Source organism: Oryx dammah, unplaced genomic scaffold, assembly GCF_014754425.2.
Source record: "Oryx dammah isolate SB20612 unplaced genomic scaffold, SCBI_Odam_1.1 HiC_scaffold_15, whole genome shotgun sequence".
NCBI classification, from domain to species: Eukaryota; Metazoa; Chordata; class Mammalia; order Artiodactyla; family Bovidae; genus Oryx; species Oryx dammah.
This window is the reverse complement of record NW_024070199.1, coordinates 27,125,140-27,142,841: the sequence shown is the minus strand read 5'-3', so window position 1 is coordinate 27,142,841 and position 17,702 is coordinate 27,125,140. Positions and strand designations below refer to the sequence as shown.

At 48.0% G+C, this 17,702-nt stretch overlaps 1 protein-coding gene across 2 annotated transcripts; it reads left to right on the top strand.

The window, feature by feature from the left end:
* HEPACAM (hepatic and glial cell adhesion molecule) lies at positions 1 to 17,488 on the top strand. 2 transcript variants are annotated; one of them, XM_040255799.1, is made up of 7 exons: positions 1 to 593; positions 10,631 to 10,972; positions 11,899 to 12,180; positions 12,475 to 12,574; positions 13,651 to 13,724; positions 14,023 to 14,093; positions 15,286 to 17,488. In XM_040255799.1, exons 1-7 carry the CDS (start codon positions 509 to 511, stop codon positions 15,586 to 15,588), a joined length of 1,257 nt encoding a protein of 418 aa, XP_040111733.1. In that variant the 5' UTR covers positions 1 to 508; the 3' UTR covers positions 15,589 to 17,488. The 2 variants fall into 2 exon arrangements, with proteins under 2 accessions (XP_040111733.1, XP_040111732.1); XM_040255798.1 differs by having other exon boundaries at positions 13,651 to 13,880.
* Positions 17,489 to 17,702: the final 214 nt, after the last annotated feature.

The following is a 17,702-nucleotide window of genomic DNA, read 5'->3' as shown; positions in this document are numbered from 1 at the left end:
TTTCTGGAATCTCTCATTCCAAGCTTTCAAAAGACTCCTCTCCCTGCCTTTTCAGAGTTTATTGGAGGTGTGTCCCTGGCGGGTATCCTCCCTCGAAGGAACGAGGAGCAAGAGGTGGAGACAGGACTTGCTGGGACACACAAGGTCCAGTTTAGTGTGGATCCCAGTTCCCTCCCTGGGCCCAGATTCTCATCTCCCCCTGGCAGTGGGGTTCAGCTCAGGCAGGTGAAGAACTGCTGGGACCCCTCCGACTGGAAGCTGTGCTGGAGATGGTCTTCCAAGCAGATACCCTGTTCCCAACCCGGGATGCAGGGCTTTGAAACTAGAAAATGCCAGGTCTGAAAGAGAGGAAAGAACAAGCCCAGCAACACACAGAGCTCTGTGTATTCAGAGGGAACTTGGCAGGGTTGTGTCCGGGCAGAGAAACTCCGAGTGGTACAAAGGGACGTGCCCAGAGTGGAGAAATCATGCTAATTGTCTGCACCAGAGCTGGAGAACGCCACCCAAAATGAAGAGAGAAAGGGAAGCCCCGTCCAGAGCCTTCAGTGCGCTGCGCCTCGCTCCTTTTGTCTACCTGCTTCTGATCCAGACAGGTAGGAGAACCAGAGGGCAGGACAGGGTCTGCAGAAGGGGCCCGGGGCTTTCAAAGGAGAGGGAGGGGGGAGCTGAGGGCCAGAAGGCCTCTGGGGCGGGAGGAGGGGAGAATGCCCAGCCACCGTGGGAAGCGGCTCAGTGAATTCAGGCATTCGTGTTGAATGTATTTCTTCATTCTGCATGCCTCCTGCCTGGCCCCTGCCCCCCAGCCCCCAAAGCCTGCATGACTTCGGAGCTCCCACGGCATTCAGTACATTAGATGGAGGGCAACGAGCCATTGCTTATGGGACGTCTTGTTGGCGTGGGCCAGTCAGGCATTCTTTATAATCCCCAGTTGGTGTTATGGTGGGGCTTGGAGGAGTGGGGAAATCTTGGTTTTGTGCCTCCTCAACCCCACACCCTGGCTTCTCTGGGTGTAAAACAGGCAAGGGAGATGAAAGAAGCTTTGGAGATAATGAGTCTCCTGGCTTGGGACAGTAACGCAGACCTATCTGTAACTCAGGCACGCCACAGACACACCTATCTTCTGTACTGCCCCCTACCAACTTCTTGCGGAAATGATCTGATTTTCAATATATATGTGCTTATGTGCACACACACACGTGGGGTTCTCAGGTGGCTCAGTGATAAAGAATCCGCCTGCCAATGCAGGAGACGCAAGAGACTCGGGTTCGATCCCTGGGTCAGAAAGAGCCCCTGGAGTAGGAAATGGCAATCCACTCCAGTATTCTTGCCTGGAAAATTCCATGGACAGAGGAAACTGGCAGGCTACAGTCCATGGGGTCACTAAGAGTCAGATACGACTGAGTGATTGAGCACACACGCGTGTGCACACACACAAGCTATTCCAGAGAGCCTAGGAATATACAGTTTCATTGGGCAAATAGATGAAGAAATCATTTTAATAAAATGCAGAGACTACTGTGAGTCAGAGAGACAGAGATAGGTCACCTACACCATCAGGAAGCTGGTGCTGGTGGTACAGGATACGAGTAGGGGAATATCAGGGGAAGTTACTTGGGAGTGTCTGCACTGAATTTTAAAGGATGAGAAAAACAGATAGGTGTGGGAGTGAGCATTATAGTTAGGAAAATGGGCCAAGGTCAACAGCTTGAAATGGTATTGCGTGTTAGGAGCAGCCCAGTCAGTCACTCCTTCTGGAGAGGAAAGAGTGAATGGAATTAGGTGAGATATGTAAACCTTGCTGAGGAAACTGGAAGATAATTTGCAAACAATGGGGGCCGGGGGAGGGCCTGGAATGGTTTTCAGTCTTGGAACCAGCAGGGCCAGAGATCGCTCACTCTGCACAGAGGTGTTGGAGCAAAACTGGAGGCAAGATAGAAAAGGAAGCCTGTATCCATTTGGTAGAACCACAGACTGGATGACTTCAGTAACAGAAGTGTGTTGATTCACAGTTCCAGAGGGTAAAATTTCAAGATCAAGGTGGCAGGAAGGCTGTACACCCTCCAAAGGTGCTAGGCAGGGTTCTACTCTAGGCCTCTCTGCTGTCTTTGGGTAGTTCCTTGGCTGTGACAGGTTAACTTTAATCTTCACATGGCGTTCTCCCTGTGCTTGTATGTATATTCGTATTTCTTCTTTTTATAAGGACACCAGTCATCTTGGATTGGGCTTCCCTGGTGGCTCAGACAGTAAAGAATCTGCCTGCAGTGCAGGAGACCTGGGTTCAATCCCTGGATTGGGAAGATCCCTTAGAGAAGGAAATGGCCATCCACTCCAGTATTCTTGCCTGGAAAATTCCATTGACAGAGGAGCCTGATGGACTACAGTCCATGGGGTAGCAAAGAGTCAGACACAACTTTCACTTTCATCTTAGATTGGGGGCCCACTCCCTCCAGTATTAGCTTGTTACCTTGACAATGACCTGAATGCCAAATAAGGTCACATTCTGAGATACTTAGGGCTTCTCAAGTGGCTCAATGGTAAAGAATCCACTTGCCAATGCAGGAGACATAAGAGATGTGGGTTTGATCCCTGAGTCGGGAAGATCCCCTGGAGCAGAAAATGGCAACCCACTCCAGTATTCTTGCCTGGAAAATTCCATGGACAGAGGAGCCTGGCAGGCTATAATCCACAGGGTCGCAAAGAGCCAGACACATTTGAAGTGTTAGGAGCAGCCCAGTCAGTCACTCCTTCTGGAGAGGAAAGAGTGAATGGAGTTAGGTGAGATATGTAAACCTTGCTAAGGAAACTGACTGAGGACACACACACTGAAATACTTGGGATTAGGACTTCAAGACATAAATTATAGGGGGCACAAGTCAACCCATAACGAGGCTACTGCAATAGTTCAAGAGAGAAATGAACCAGGCTGGAATTAGAATAAAGAGGGAAGGAGGAATGGATATTGAGATAATATTTTGGAGGGAAAATCAGGACCTAGTGATTGATAGGAAGTTAAAAAATCTAGGGAAGGAGGTAGGGTTTCTGTGTGAAACATTAAATTTAAAAATGGGGCAAGATTGGGAGATATAATGATTAGTGTTACTCATGTTGAGGTTGAAATGGCTGTGAGACATTTGTGGGGAAATGCTGAACAACCTAAAACTGGAGGGTTGGGAAGTGGTATTTGGAAGCTGTCAGCTAAGAGGTGAGATTTAAAACAGTGAGAATAAATAAATAAATGAGCTGAAAATGGAACACTGAGGAACCCTAAGACTTTTTTTAAAACCATGCAAACTTTTTTATTTTTTTACCTTTTTGTGTTGGAGTATAGCCAGTTAACAATGTTGTGATAGCTTCAGTGAAGGGATTCAGCCATACATATATATGTATCCATTCTCCCACAAACTCCCCTTCCATCCAGGCTACCACATGCCATTGAGCAGGGTTTCCTGAGCTATACAGTAGATCCTTGTTGGTTACCCATTTTGAATATAGCAGTGTGTATATATCGATCTAACTCCCTAACTATCCCTTCCCCCAAGCAAGCATAAGTTCGTTCTCTACGTTTGTGTGAATCTGAGGAATCCCAAGATTTGCAGAGGAAAACAGAGAACAAAAGCCCATTGAGGAGGCGCATAACAATCAGAGAGACAGAGGGACGTCTTGAAGACTGTGGTGTCCAGAAAGTGAAGGGAGTCGGGATATTCTGAGAGTCGACATCAAATGTATCAAGGAACCTGGTGTAATAAGGACCTAAAAGAGCCCATCTGATGTGGCCATAAAGAGGTTACCATTAGCCTTAGTGAGAGCAGTGTCAGTGGAAATTACAATGAATGGAGGAAAAGAGAGCTAACGGTATGGAGGCAGTGAACCGGGAATAGGAAATGTACACTGATATGTACAAATCAGAGGTGTCCCTAAGCTCTTTCAGGGCATCATATGGCAAAGAAAAAATTATGGAAGGATCTTGTCAGTCACTGTGATTAGGCAGAAACAAAAGGAACTTCTGTGAGAGACAATGGAACTGAGTATTATTTAACGAGGGGCTTCCCTGGTGGTTCAATGGTTAAGACTCCGTGCTTCTGCTGCAGGGGGCACAGGTTCAATCCCTGGTCCAGGAACTTAAATCCCACATGCTGCATGGTCACACACACACAAAAAAAATGTATAACAAAAAATTCTAAATATAAACTATGCTAATAAGATATTAGTTACAAACTAAGATAGGTCAGAGGTAAGTGTAGGGTCAGGCCATTGTACTGCTGTGGATTCAAAAGCAATAACGGCTGAGATTCTATGAGGAATTTCTACCATCCTCAACCTATTAGGAAAATGTCAGCTTCTGTGACAAATAAATTCCAACATTTAAGTTCTCCTGGCGTTAACCCTGGAGTAGTCAGTACCATTTCAAGCAAGGCCTGGTATGAACAAAGACTGTTCCATGAGGTTTTCCAGAGACCAAGCTCATGGAGCTCTATCAACTTTCACATGTGTTTCCAATGGTCAGTCTGAGATTTATCTCTATTTCTTTTAGGTAGAGGATTAAGGAGAAAAAAAAAGGAAGGAGTACACCAGCCTATAAGTGGAATCTACCACTTTTACTAGTACTATTGGGTAGAAATCAGTAGTGACACAGCCATACTTAACTGCAAGGGAGGCTGGGAGATATATCTTTAAGGCTGGCACTAAAAGGGTGGCCTGGACCATATGACTCTGGCTCCCAGAGATCTGCCTTAATCCCTTGCCATTAAGGAAATCAACCCTAAATATTCATAGGAAGGACTGATGCTGAAGTTGAAACGCCAATACTTTGACTGCGTGATGCAAAGAGCCAACTCATTGGAAAACACCCTGATGCTGGGAAAAATCGAGAGCAAGAGGAAAAGGGGGGCAACAGAGGATGGGATGGTTGGACAGCATCATCGACTCAGTGGACATGAGTTTGAGCAAGCTCCAAGAGTTGGTGATGGACAGGGAAGCCCGGCCTGCTGCAGACCATGGGGTCGCAGAGAGTCAGACAAAACTGAGCGAGTGAACAGTAACAATACTCCCTTCTGGCAGCAACCACTTTACTTGCCTCAGGCAAGTAGCACTTAGTCCTTGGTGCTCTGAACCTAATACGAACTAAGGAGGCTTCCCTAAATTCATCACAGCCCTATTCCTGGAACATTCAAACACAGCTTTTCTAGAGGCTAGGATACTAATTTACAATCATAAACACAACATGCCATACATCTAGATAATCCGATTTGCAAGATGTTACTCTCTGGGATCCTAGAGCCAGTCCGTCCTCTAGGCTCCCTTTAGGAAGAAGTCCCTTGCCTAGGTTCCACCCTCTGCGTTCTAAGATAACCTTCCATATTGTAGGTGCTGTATTTTTTTAAAATTGCAATTAAAGATTATATACAGGAACATGCAATTTTGCCTAAGAATACAGTTTTATGAACCTTTAAAAAGTGAATAAATCCATTTAATTAGCCCCCAAGGTCATGGAAAAGAATATTTCAGTACCTGAGAAGCACCTCCATACTATATCGTTACTATTGCCTTCCCCCCAGGGTCACAGTGGTGTACTAATTTCTAATACAGATTAATTTTGTGTGTCTTTGAACTTCATGAAAGTGGAATTATATCTATGCATTCTTTTAAGCTTGGTTTCTTTCACTGAACGCCAAATTTGTAAGATTCATGCATGTTGTTGAAATTGTAACTTGCCTGATCTCAGTGCTATATAGTATTCCATTGTATAAATATACCAAAATTTGTTTACCTTTTCAATTTTGATAGACACTTTGGTTGTTAACAGTTTGGGCCTTTATGAACGAAGTTGTTAAAAACATTCTAGTAGATGACTTTTGGTGAACAGATATACCCAGGAGTAGAATTTGCCGAGTTATGTGTATGCGTTTAGGCTTAGTAGACATAGCCAGAGTTTTTAGAAGTGGTTGTATCAAGCTACATTCCCACCACCCCTGACTGAGAGTCCCAGATGTTCATTCCATATATTCACCAATAACTGAGTCTTCTCTTTTTCATTTTAGCTTTCCTAGTATGAGGTGGCATTAAATTATGGTTTTAAATTGCAAATCTATAATGATGAATGCAGTTGTGTCTTTTTCATATACTTATCAGCTATTTGAAAATCCGTTTATGTGAAATACCTGATCCAAGTTTTTTGTCTATTTTCTTTTGAGTTTCCTGGATTTTTTTAAAAGTGGTAATTTGTAGGAGTTTAAAATATATATATTGGATATGAGTCATTTATAGGATATACGTATTACAGCTATCTCCCTCTGTGCGTGTGTGTGCGCGTGCTAAATCGCTTCAGGCGTGTCAACTGTGCGATGCTATGGACTGTAGCCCGCCAGTCTCCTCTGTCCATGGGATTCTCCAGGCAAGAACACTGAATTGGGTTGCTATACCCTCCTCCAGGGGAATCTTCCCAACCCAGGGATCAAACCCGTATCTATCTCTTTTGTCTCTTGCATTGACAGGCAGATTCTTCACAGCTAGAGCCACCTGGAAAGGCCATCTCCCACTGTACAGCTTGCCTTTCACTCTCTAAACAGTGTCTCTTGATGAACAGAAGCTCTTAATTTTATTGTCCACTGTATCATTTTCATCTTTTACGGGTACCACCTTTGTGTCCTGTTGAAAAATCTATGTCTGTCCTCAACTCACAAAGATATTCTCCTATGTTTTCTTTTTAAAACATTGTTTTACCTTTCATACTTAGATCTACAATCTACCTAGAATTGGTATGTGTAAGAGATGTGAGGTAAGGACCAAAATTCATTTTTATTCCAACGTGGCCCAGAAGTATTTATTTTTAAAAATCCTTTCTGTACTTCACTGCATGTCAGCTGTGGTTCAGTGGTTAGGACTCCAGGTTTCCACTGCAGGTATCATGGGTTCAGTCTCTGGTTGGGGAATTAAGATCCCACAACCCTCACACTAAAAATAAAAAGTCAAGCTGTCATGTTTAAGTCTGTTTTTGGACTCTTCATTCTGTTCTGTTGATATACTTGTCTATTGTTGTGCCAAGGATAAATCTCTTGGGATTTTGATCAGTATTGTATTAAATTTATAAACCAGCTTTGGAGAACTGACAGCTTAATATTAATGATTACTCCTATCCAAAGCACGGTGTATCTCTGTGTGCTATCTTTATACTTATTAGCTAGGTACACGTTACTGAACATTTGCTTTCTTTACAGTGTAGGAAAAAAGCTACCCTTCTCTTCCTGGATCCCAAGGGCCTTCTTCACAATTTCTATATCCTGATTTTCCCTTATATTCCTGAGTGATTGACACTTAAAATGAGTTTACACTCTTGTAGGCCTCAACGTAGTAACAAGAGAAAACTCTAACACAGTCACCCCAACAGTGAAACTCCTCTACAATAGGGGCAGAGGAGGGGTGTTGTTTTCTCAGAGCATTTAATATTCATTATTATTAATTCATTCAGAATAATAAAAATAAAAATGAAGAGCAAAAAGTAATATTTTTTGCTTTTAGAAAACTATGGCATATGGGACTTTCCCCAGCAGTCCAGTGGTTAAGACTCTGCCTTCCAATGCAGGGGATGTGGATTCAATTCCTGGTTGGGGAACTAAGGCCCCACATACTGTGGAGTGCAGCCAAAAAGAAAAAGAAAACCATGCTGTGTGCTGCCTTTGGGTTATTGTATGCAGTTCTGGTCACCACACCTCAAAAAAGAAATAATAGAGTTGCAGAAAGCCCAAATAAGGGTATCTATGCTAGCCCAAGGGAAGGAGGGACTTCCTATAGAGACAGATCCAAACAAAACAAAAAGCCTTTCAGTTAAAAAGGGACATACCTGCAGTCCGGGGTATCAGAGTGTGTGGATTAGGTGTAACATATTTCACAGTATCTCATGAATGCTTTTGAGATGGTTAGCATCACTGACTCAATGGACATGAGTCTGAGTAAACTCTGGGAGATAGTGAAAGGCAGGGAAGGACATGAACTGGCTTGCAGCAGTCCATGGGGTCACAAAGAGTTGGACACAACTCGGTGACTGAACATTTGGCTGCACTGGGTCTTAGTTGCAGCACATGAAATCTTTAGTTGCCACATGCAGACTCTTAGCAGTGACATGTGAACTCTTATTTGCATGCGGACTCTTAGTTGTGGCATGCGGGATCTAGTTCCCTGTGCTGTGCTGTGCTTAGTCATTAAGTCATGTCTGACTCTTTGTAACACCATGGACTAGAGCCCGCCAGGCTCCTTTGTCCATGGGATTCTCCAGGCAAGAATACTGGAGTGGGTTACCATGCCTTCCTCCAGGGGATCTTCCTGACCCAGGGATCAAAGCCAGGCCCCCTGTATTGGGAGAGAGGAGTCTTAGCCACTGGACCACCAGGGAAACCCCTCTCACTGATATGTTTAAAAGGTAAATTTAAGGCAAATACTGGTAATAGAAAACCTTTGCCCACCAAAAAGGGCACATAGAAATGAACAGATGATGGTTTAAGAAAGTGGCTATTAAGGGTCCCCAAGGCTATTGGCAGGTACATTCTTATACGTTAAAGCTTGACATTCTTTGATGTCATAGTAGGTTTAAATCCTAGTTGACGAGGGCCACCTCCCTGATCCGTGTGGCCATTTAAGTTGGCAGGGACACCTTGCAGCGAGGTCAATTTCCTTCTGTTCAGCCTCCAGCGGGAACGGAGACTTTTCTACCTAACGATGCTTTTGAGACTTGAGGACGATGATTAAGTTAATCGTTTCTCAAGGTTGAAGAGTTTTAGTTCCTTTTATTTGCACCATTAGCCATTTCCTCGCTTCTATGTCCTTCCTTGGCACCTGGCCTAGTTCTCTGTGTCCCTTGAAAGTTGTGGGACCCTGACCTCAAAACCAAATCCAGTTTTGGCTAGATTTTGGGAAACAGTGTTTGCTCTGCAGAAAATGCTCTTTGTCAGCTTCTGGGAAAGACTGCTCCCTCCACTTCTGAACATGCCTACATACACCCCTATGACTCAGGGGCACGACTCGTTCACAGACACGGGGAAGGCACCCACCAAGAGGAGGGTGAGGCCCAGGGTGATCCAGATGCAGTAACTTCTCCAATGGTTTTATCCAGAAGAATCAAGTTTATTTTTTGTTTTTTAAATATTTATTTATTTGACTGCACCAGGTCTTAGTTGGCAGGCAGGATCTAGTTCCTCGACCAGGGATGGAACCCAGGCCTCCTGCATTGGGAGTGGGAGATCTTAGCCACTGGATCTCCAGGGAAGTCCCCAGAAGGATCAAATTTACACTGGGAGAAAGGGGGACTTCCCTGGCAGTTCTGAGTTGGGACTCCATGCTTTCACTGCAGGGGACCCTGGTTCGATCCCTGGTCAGGGAACTAAGATCCCGCATGTTGCATGATGCAGCAAAAATAAATAAACAAATTGGTAGAAAGAGCAAACTTGAAGGGGGCAAGACATCCCAAAAGCACTACTAGGACCTTATATGTGACGAGACAGAGTAGACACAGGGGAAACTCAAGGGAGAGTCCAAGAAGAAAGAAGCAGGGAGGGGAATCCATTCCAGTTTTCCTTGAGGCTGGGACTGTCATAGCCCAGCCTCCTGGAAAGAAGTAGTGAGAACCAAGGAGCTTGGGGTTGCTAAACCCCAGGGTGGCTGTGCATACCTCACCCTCATGTGCTGACCCCACTGCTTCAGACTGGGTCCTGAGAAGGGGGGTAGATGTTCCCTGATTTTTTTCAGAGCCACTTCAAGTCACCTAAACCAAACCCTATTTGCCTGTTCAAAAAGTTTGAAAGCTTGTGTTTCTAAGTCAAACCAAGCCTGGGACCTAGCACCTGCTAGGCAGGAAATCCCATCTATATAATCCCAGAAATCAAGAGTTGGAGAAATCTTAAGGATCATGAGGTCAATCAGATTTCAGTCTGATGCACGGAGCCATAGAAGATTCCCTAGCAGCGCCCCGAGATCCTGGGAAGGACAGGACTCAGGTCCTCACCACCTCTTTGACTGAATCAAGTGAGCTAGAACTAAATTTCATTTCTTTTCAATTTATATAGAGTTTTGGGGAACAAAAAATACCTTTAATAAGAAAATTTGAAAATACTTGGTTTTCTCCATTCTAACTCCCCCCACAATTGAGACTCCCCTCAATGACAAGTATATAATATTCATGAATATGGTGGCTTTCATCATTGCAGTAGTGTCTTCCAAACCTAAGGGTTTTTTTTATTATAACATTTTTGACACAGGATGATAGAATGTCAAGATTGGAATGTCAGGTTGCAGATTATCTGGTCCTACTACCTCATTATTCAGAGGAGAAAATGAAAGCACAGAGAGGGGAATGAACATTCAATTGGCCTTTCCTTGATTGCTTCTAAAGATGAGGAGCTCACTACTTAACAAAGCACTTGTTCCCAAAATGGGTTGGATATGTTTATTAAATTAAATTTGCTTCGATCTGCACAACTAACCTTTTAGTTTCATTGCCTTTTGGCTTGGAAAAAGGAAGAACTGTTAGGAAGTGAAGAGCCCAGCGTGGTGAGGCATGGAGAGACGAGAGGACTCAGAAATGAGAATGGGGTAAGGAGCCGGGGCCTGACATTGGCCTCCCTCTGTGGGCTTCTGTTCACAGAGCCCCTGGGAGGCGTGAACATCACCAGCCCGGTGCGCCTGATCCATGGCACGGTGGGGAAGGCCGCCCTGCTCTCTGTGCAGTACAGCAGCACCAGCAGTGACAAGCCTGTGGTCAAGTGGCAGCTGAAACGGGACAAGCCAGTGACCGTGGTTCAGTCCATTGGCACAGAGGTCATTGGCACCCTGCGGCCTGACTATCGAGACCGCATCCGCCTCTTCGAAAACGGCTCCCTGCTTCTCAGTGACCTGCAACTGGCCGACGAGGGCACCTACGAGGTCGAGATCTCCATCACTGATGACACTTTCACCGGGGAGAAGACCATCAACCTCACTGTAGATGGTAAAGTCTCGGGCAGGGAAGGAGCGGGGGTACCAGCAGCTGGGGTGGGGGGCAGGGTCCACCCAGTACCCTAGCTAGACCCCAGGAAAACCCACACAAGAGCAACTGGGGAGCAGAGAGTGAGCCAACTGGATCTTAGAGACTGGCAAATAGACCATAGCTAACATGTATAGGGTGCTTACTATGAGCCAGAAATGATTGTAAGATTTTGCCTATATTGACTCATTTAATGCTTATAAAAATCTAGGGATAGTTAATATCACTGGCCTTGTTTCAAGATGAGAAAACTGAGGCACAAGGAGGATGAATAATTTGACCAAGTCTACTCAACTAGTAAGTGAGAGTCAATATCTGAACCTATTTGGGGCTTCCCCTGTGTCTCAGCAGTAAAGAATCCACCTGCAATGCAGGAGCCTCAGGAGACCTGGGTTCAATCCCTGGGTCATGAAGATCTCCTGGAGAAGGAGACGGCAACCCACTCCAGTACTCTTGCCTGGACAATCCCACGGACAGAGGAGCCTGGCAGGCTATAGTCCATGGGATTGCAAGGAGTCGGACACAACTTAGCAACTTAGAACGTATGGACTTGAACTTAGCCCATTGAAAATATTTTCCAGGCTGGTCCGCTTAAGACATCTCGGAAAGGTGTTTGGGAAGAAAGGAAGGGAAGGTCCAGAAGGGCAGGGACCATGGCTGTCTTGTTCTGCATTATACCTCCTGTGCTCAATTAGGTCCTCAATAAACAGTGGGTAAATAATGAATAAATGGATGGATGGATGTATAGGTGGATGGGTGGGTGGTGGTGGTAAAGAGCTATACTGAGACATCTGAAGACCACAGATCGAGCTGGAAGGCAGGCAGTTAACAAGGGGAAGGGAGATGCTTTTTGGCCCCTGGCTCACAGGCACCCCCACCCCTGGGCTTAGTGCCCATTTCAAGGCCGCAGGTGTTAGTAGCATCAACCACGGTGCTGGAGCTCAGCGAGGCCTTCACCCTGAACTGCTCGCACGAGAACGGCACCAAACCCAGCTACACCTGGCTGAAGGACGGCAAGCCCCTCCTCAACGACTCTCGGATGCTCCTGTCTCCAGACCAAAAGGTGCTCACCATCACGCGCGTGCTCATGGAGGACGATGACCTGTACAGCTGTGTGGTGGAAAACCCCATCAGCCAGGGCCGCAGCCCACCCGTCAAGATCACCGTGTACCGTGAGTCTCCCGCTGCCCTGCCTTGGGATTCACAACCCTGAGAGACAGGTGCCCACGAGAGGCTGAGGACATCCCAGACAGAGTGCCACCAGAGTGGGAGAGAGGCGGACATGGGCCAGGTCTCCCTGGAGGACAGCCATTGGTGGGAGTGAGCTCTGGGGAAATTCCACCACTGGCCAGCCCTGCTGCTGGGGGCTCCTTTTCTCTTCTTTCGGCCTCAGGGAGCTCTCTCCTCCCCACACCCACTGCTTACCTTGAAGTCTCTCCCACCTCTCTGCCTCCCTCTCTCCCTAGGAAGAAGCTCCCTCTACATCATCTTGTCCACAGGAGGCATCTTCCTCCTTGTGACCTTGGTGACTGTCTGCGCCTGCTGGAAACCCTCCAAAAAGTCTGGGTAACTCTCCAAGTTCCCCTCCCTGAGTTTCTGAATCCTTCCACCCACCCCAGCCCCGAGCTCCATTCTTTGCTTAGTCTCTCTCTCTTTTAAAATCATTTCTTTATTTGTATTTATTTTTGGCCTTGCTGGGTCTTCATTGCTGCACATGGGCTTTCCCTAGTTGCAGTGAGTGGGGGGATACTCTCTAGTTTCAGTGGGTGGGCTTCTCTTTGTGGTGGCTTCTCTTGTTGCAGAGCGTGGGCTCTAGGGTGCAGGGGCTTCGGCAGTTGCAGCACACTGAGTCAGTAGTCGTGGCACACGGGCTTAGTTGCCCCAAGGCATGTGGGATCTTCCCAGACCAGGGTTCGAAATCGTGTCCCCAGAATTGCAGGGTGGATTCTTAACCATTCACTGGACCACCACTAAGCTCCTCTTGGTCTCTTTATTGATTTATTAAAAAAAACCTTTTTTTTTAAAGTGGACCATTTTTAAAGTCTTTATTGAACTTGTTACAATATTGCTTCTGTTTTATGTTTTGGTTTTTTTCGGCTGCAAGGCATGTGGGATCTTAGCTGTCCAACCAGGGATCGAAGCTACACCCTCTGCATTGGAAGGCAAAGTCTTAACCACCGGACTACCAAGGAAGTCCCCATTTTCTTAGTCTCTTTCAACGCCTTTGCTCCCAGGGCCCAAAGCTCTTCCCAGGAGATCCATCTTACCAATGCATGCATTGCATATGGAATTACATCCTGTGCTCACAACCCCAACAATCTCAGCATTGTTAATAATGGTTTCACTTGCACATCACCTTCTGTGAACCAGGCACTGTGTGGTTAGCACACTACCTTTCAGTGTGATTATCTTAGTGTGATTCTCTGCAGTTTACGGATACTCAGACGCGTTAAATGACTTGCCAGGGCCAGACTCAGGCTGCAAACCGAGACGGGATATACCCCATCCCACCACACCCAGCCCGTCTTCCTATTATACAGCCTCATTTATGGCCATCAGATACTGCCCCACTGTGTCCCCACGCCCAGAACTTCTGCTCGCACTCAGCAGCTGTGTTCACCAGGTGCTGGGTTGATTTGCAGAAAGAAGAGGAAGCTGGAGAAGCAAAATTCCCTGGAGTATATGGATCAGAGTGATGACCGCCTGAAACCTGAAGGTGAGCTCCCAGCCACCCACTCACCCATCCCATCGTCACTCAGAGCAGTGGGCTGCTGGGAAAAGGCAGATCTGGGCGACAAGGAAGCCAGCTCTGCAGGGCCCCTTCCTCCACCAACGGCACGAAGACTGCAGGGCAGGGAGAGGAGCAGCCAAGGTAGGACCCCAGGGAGGACGGGTCCTTTGGTGGAGGTTGTGGCGGGACCCTGACTGGCCGCTGGGAAGCAAGGAGTATAGGTGCTGGCTGGTGGAAAGGGTTCTGGACCTGCGCCAGTTGCCCTCTTCTTTGCCCTGTGCAGCAGACACCCTCCCACGAAGTGGAGAACAGGAACGGAAGAACCCCATGGCACTCTATGTCCTGAAAGACAAGGTAAGCAGCTCCGGGCTAAGTGCCCCACGAATACCCCATCAGTCCCTGCCATGTTCTGGTGCTACCGTAGCCCCGCTATGTTGACATCCCTTTCTAGGACTCAGAATAACCCTGAGAAATATTTCTATCATCCCCACTTTAGAGATGAGAAAAATAGGGTAAAAATCATTTTACCCTATTTTATTATTTTTGTACAATAAAATAGGGTAAATGACTTGTTGAGAATCAAACAAGTAAATCAGTGGCAGTGTGTGTCTGTGTGTTAGTTGCTCAGTTGTGTTCTTGGCAACCTTATGGACTGTAGCCTGCCAGGCTCCTCTGTCCATGAAATTCTCCAGGCAAGAATACCAGAGTGGGTTACCATTTCCTTCTCCAATTGGTGGCAGTACTAGCCTTCAAACCCAGATCTCTGGACACGGGCTTTGGGTGACTTCCCAGCTGTTCCACAACCAACTCTGTCCCACGCTGTCCAAGGCAGGTGGAAAGCGGAGAGTAAGTGGTCAAAGCACTCAGTTTAATGCATTTCAACGTTTAATAGGCACCTATTATGTGCCAGGCACCATGCTAAGTGTCCTTCAGTTCAGTTGCTCAGTCGTGTCTGACTCTTTGTGACCCCATGGACTGCAGCACACCAGGCTTCCCTGGCCATCCCAACTCCCGGAGCTTGCTCAAACTCATGTCCATCGAGTCGATGATGCATGCCATCCAACCATCTCATCCTCTGGCATCTCCTTCTCCTCCTGCCTTCAATCTTTCCTGGCATCAGGGTCTTTTCCAGTGAGTCAATTCTTTGCATCAGGTGGCCAAAGTATTGGAGTTTCAGCTTCAGCATCAGTTCTTCCAATGAATATTCAGGACTGATTTCCTTTAGGATAGACTGGTTGTCTCTCCTTGCAGTCCAAGTGACTCTCTAGAGTCTTCTCCAACACCACAGTTCAAAAGCATCAATCCTTCAGCGCTCAGCTTTCTTTATAGTCCAACTCTCGCAACCATACATGACTACTGGGAAAACCACAGTTTGTGTCCTATGTTGCAAGAGAAACCAGACCTAGGTCTGCAGCCTTCCAGGAGATCAGAGTGTGAAGGGGACTGTGTCGCTTTCACCTCGGTATTCCCCGGGCCCTGGAACACCAGGCGTGCTCCCAGCCCTGGCCAGCTGTCCGCTGAGCCCTCCTGGCAACTATCCTTGCAGGACTCCCCGGAGCCTGAGGAGAACCCCGCCCCGGAGCCTCGGAGCGCGGCGGAGCCCGGCCCGCCGGCCTACTCCGTGTCCCCGGCCGTGCCGGGCCGGTCGCCCGGGCTACCCATCCGCTCCGCTCGCCGCTACCCGCGCTCCCCAGCGCGCTCCCCCGCCACCGGCCGGACGCACTCGTCGCCGCCCCGGACCCCCGGCTCGCCTGGCCGCTCGCGCAGCGCCTCGCGCACACTGCGGACTGCGGGCGTGCACCTGATCCGCGAGCAAGACGAGGCCGGGCCGGTGGAGATCAGCGCTTGAGCCTCCTGGCGTCCTCCGGAGGCGCCCGCACACCGAGGCCCGCGTCCAGGGGAGGGCGGGGCAGCGGGGCTGCGGCCCGCGAGGGGCGAGGGATTAGGCGAGGTCTCGCCGGGCAAGAGGATAGGGCGCGGGGACCACTGTGAGCCTGCAGAGTCTGGGGACGAGGCGGGAATGGCGGAGGGTGGAGCAGACTGTGAAATCGGGATGCGTTTGCTCCCTGATCACTGTCTGTGTTCTCAGTGGGTGTGGGTTATGCCCTCTTAGGACCATATAGATTATTAAATTTACGGCCCAATCCCCGGAGAGGCTTATGGAAACTAACATCAGTAACCTAACCCCGATGACTATCCTGTGTCCTTCCTAGGGCGCATTTATGCTTCCCACCCACCCTCTCCCCTTGCTCTCCAGGAACGAACTCCTGGTTCCTGGGGAACTTTCTCGGCAAGTCCAGATTAGAGAGGCCACTTGCCTCAAAGGTACAACTGTCCTGACCTAAGGGGGAGCCCAGAAAATCACTGTGAAGACAGGACCTTGGGGCACCCTTCTCAGGCATCTGGGACCTAGGTACCTACCAGTTGGCCAGGGAGGGGTTCAAGGGCATTTCTTTGCCACCCCCCACCCCCCGCAAAACTGGGGTCTAGCCAGAGCAAAAGATTCAAGCCTCCCAGGCTTGGCCTCCTCCCAAAGCCCCCTTCGGCAGCGTGGCCAGCATTCTTTTCATCTCTAGTCCCTAGAGAAGGGGCTCCTCACTCATTTCCAGACCCAGAAAGCTAAATCAAGTGAGGATCTGTCTTTTGACCCCTCCTATCTACTGGTTCTCCCTGGCTTTGCACGAAATAAGCCTTTCAAACAATCATTGTCCCCAGGAAAGGTTGTCGAGCTTCCTGAAGGTTTAAGAAGATGAAGTTCGACTCTCCCCAGAAATAGTGGAAGGAGAAAGATGCTCATTGCTCTCCCCGCCCACCACTGCGTCTTTAGGCCGGATGGAATCTTTGATCTCAGGCCTCTCACCTGCCTTGCTCCCGGGTGTGCAGGGCCCAGGAGACAGCCCAGGGCAGGCTCCCTAATTACACAAACCTGCAGAATATGGAGAGATTGGTCCACTGTCTAGCTAGGCCATGCCCATGCCGCCACCACTTCTTGCACAGTTTGGAGGAAAGACAGTCATCTACCTTGCGAAGATAGAGGGCGATTAAAATGATGCAAAAGAAGCCCTCTGTGTGTGCTGACCTCTCTTCCCTGATACTTCTAGTGCATCTCTGGTCCCTCCTCAGCTTCCTGAGCTCCAGCTCAGACCCTGCACCATCCCACAGAAGAACTCCCAAGGTCCCAGTTCCCCACCACTCCATGTGGGACAAGTTTTGTCCCAGCCCAAGGGCAGCAGCATTTCTAGTTGACTTCCCCCCGCCATAACCTGCAGGTCGCGGTCCTCCCAGCTCCCTGCCCCTATGCACTTCTCCAGGCTCATCTGCGCGGGTATGCCTTTGCAGCTCTGCTTCCTCACCCCAGAACTGCTCCCCTTACTTTCCCAGGTGCCTGATCTAGGAGACCATGCGTGCGGTGGGGGCGGCGGGGGGGAACACCCCCTCTCCCAAGTTGCTCAGGCAGGTGGGAGATGCAAGATGTGGTCTCAGACAGGTACATCCCAGTCAACCTGGAGAGGCAAGGGTGAAGATTAGGGTGAGATGAGGGCAAGCTGTACTCTAATCCCCAGGGCTGCATCCCTGAGGGGCCGGCTTCCCAGGCTCAAGTCAAATCTGCCTTAAATGGGGGGAGGGGGTGGAGCAAGGAAGTGGTTTTGTTTTTGTTTTGTTTTGATCTTCATCTTTGTGTTACTGGCATCTAGCAGAGTGCCTAGCACATTCTGGATGCTCAATAAACTTTTGATGAAATGAAGTGATAACTTTGTTTCACTTAATCAAGGAGAACAAACAAATCGCCTAAAAATACAAGTCGTTTCCCTTTTCTCTTTTCTTATCATCTTCCTTCATCATCCTTCACCCTCTCTGGAAATCCCAAGTCGTTGATTCCAAAATCATCACACACTCATTCATTCATTCTGATGTTCTTTCTTTTATTCAGTAAACATGTCTTCATGGACCATGAAGTGTGCT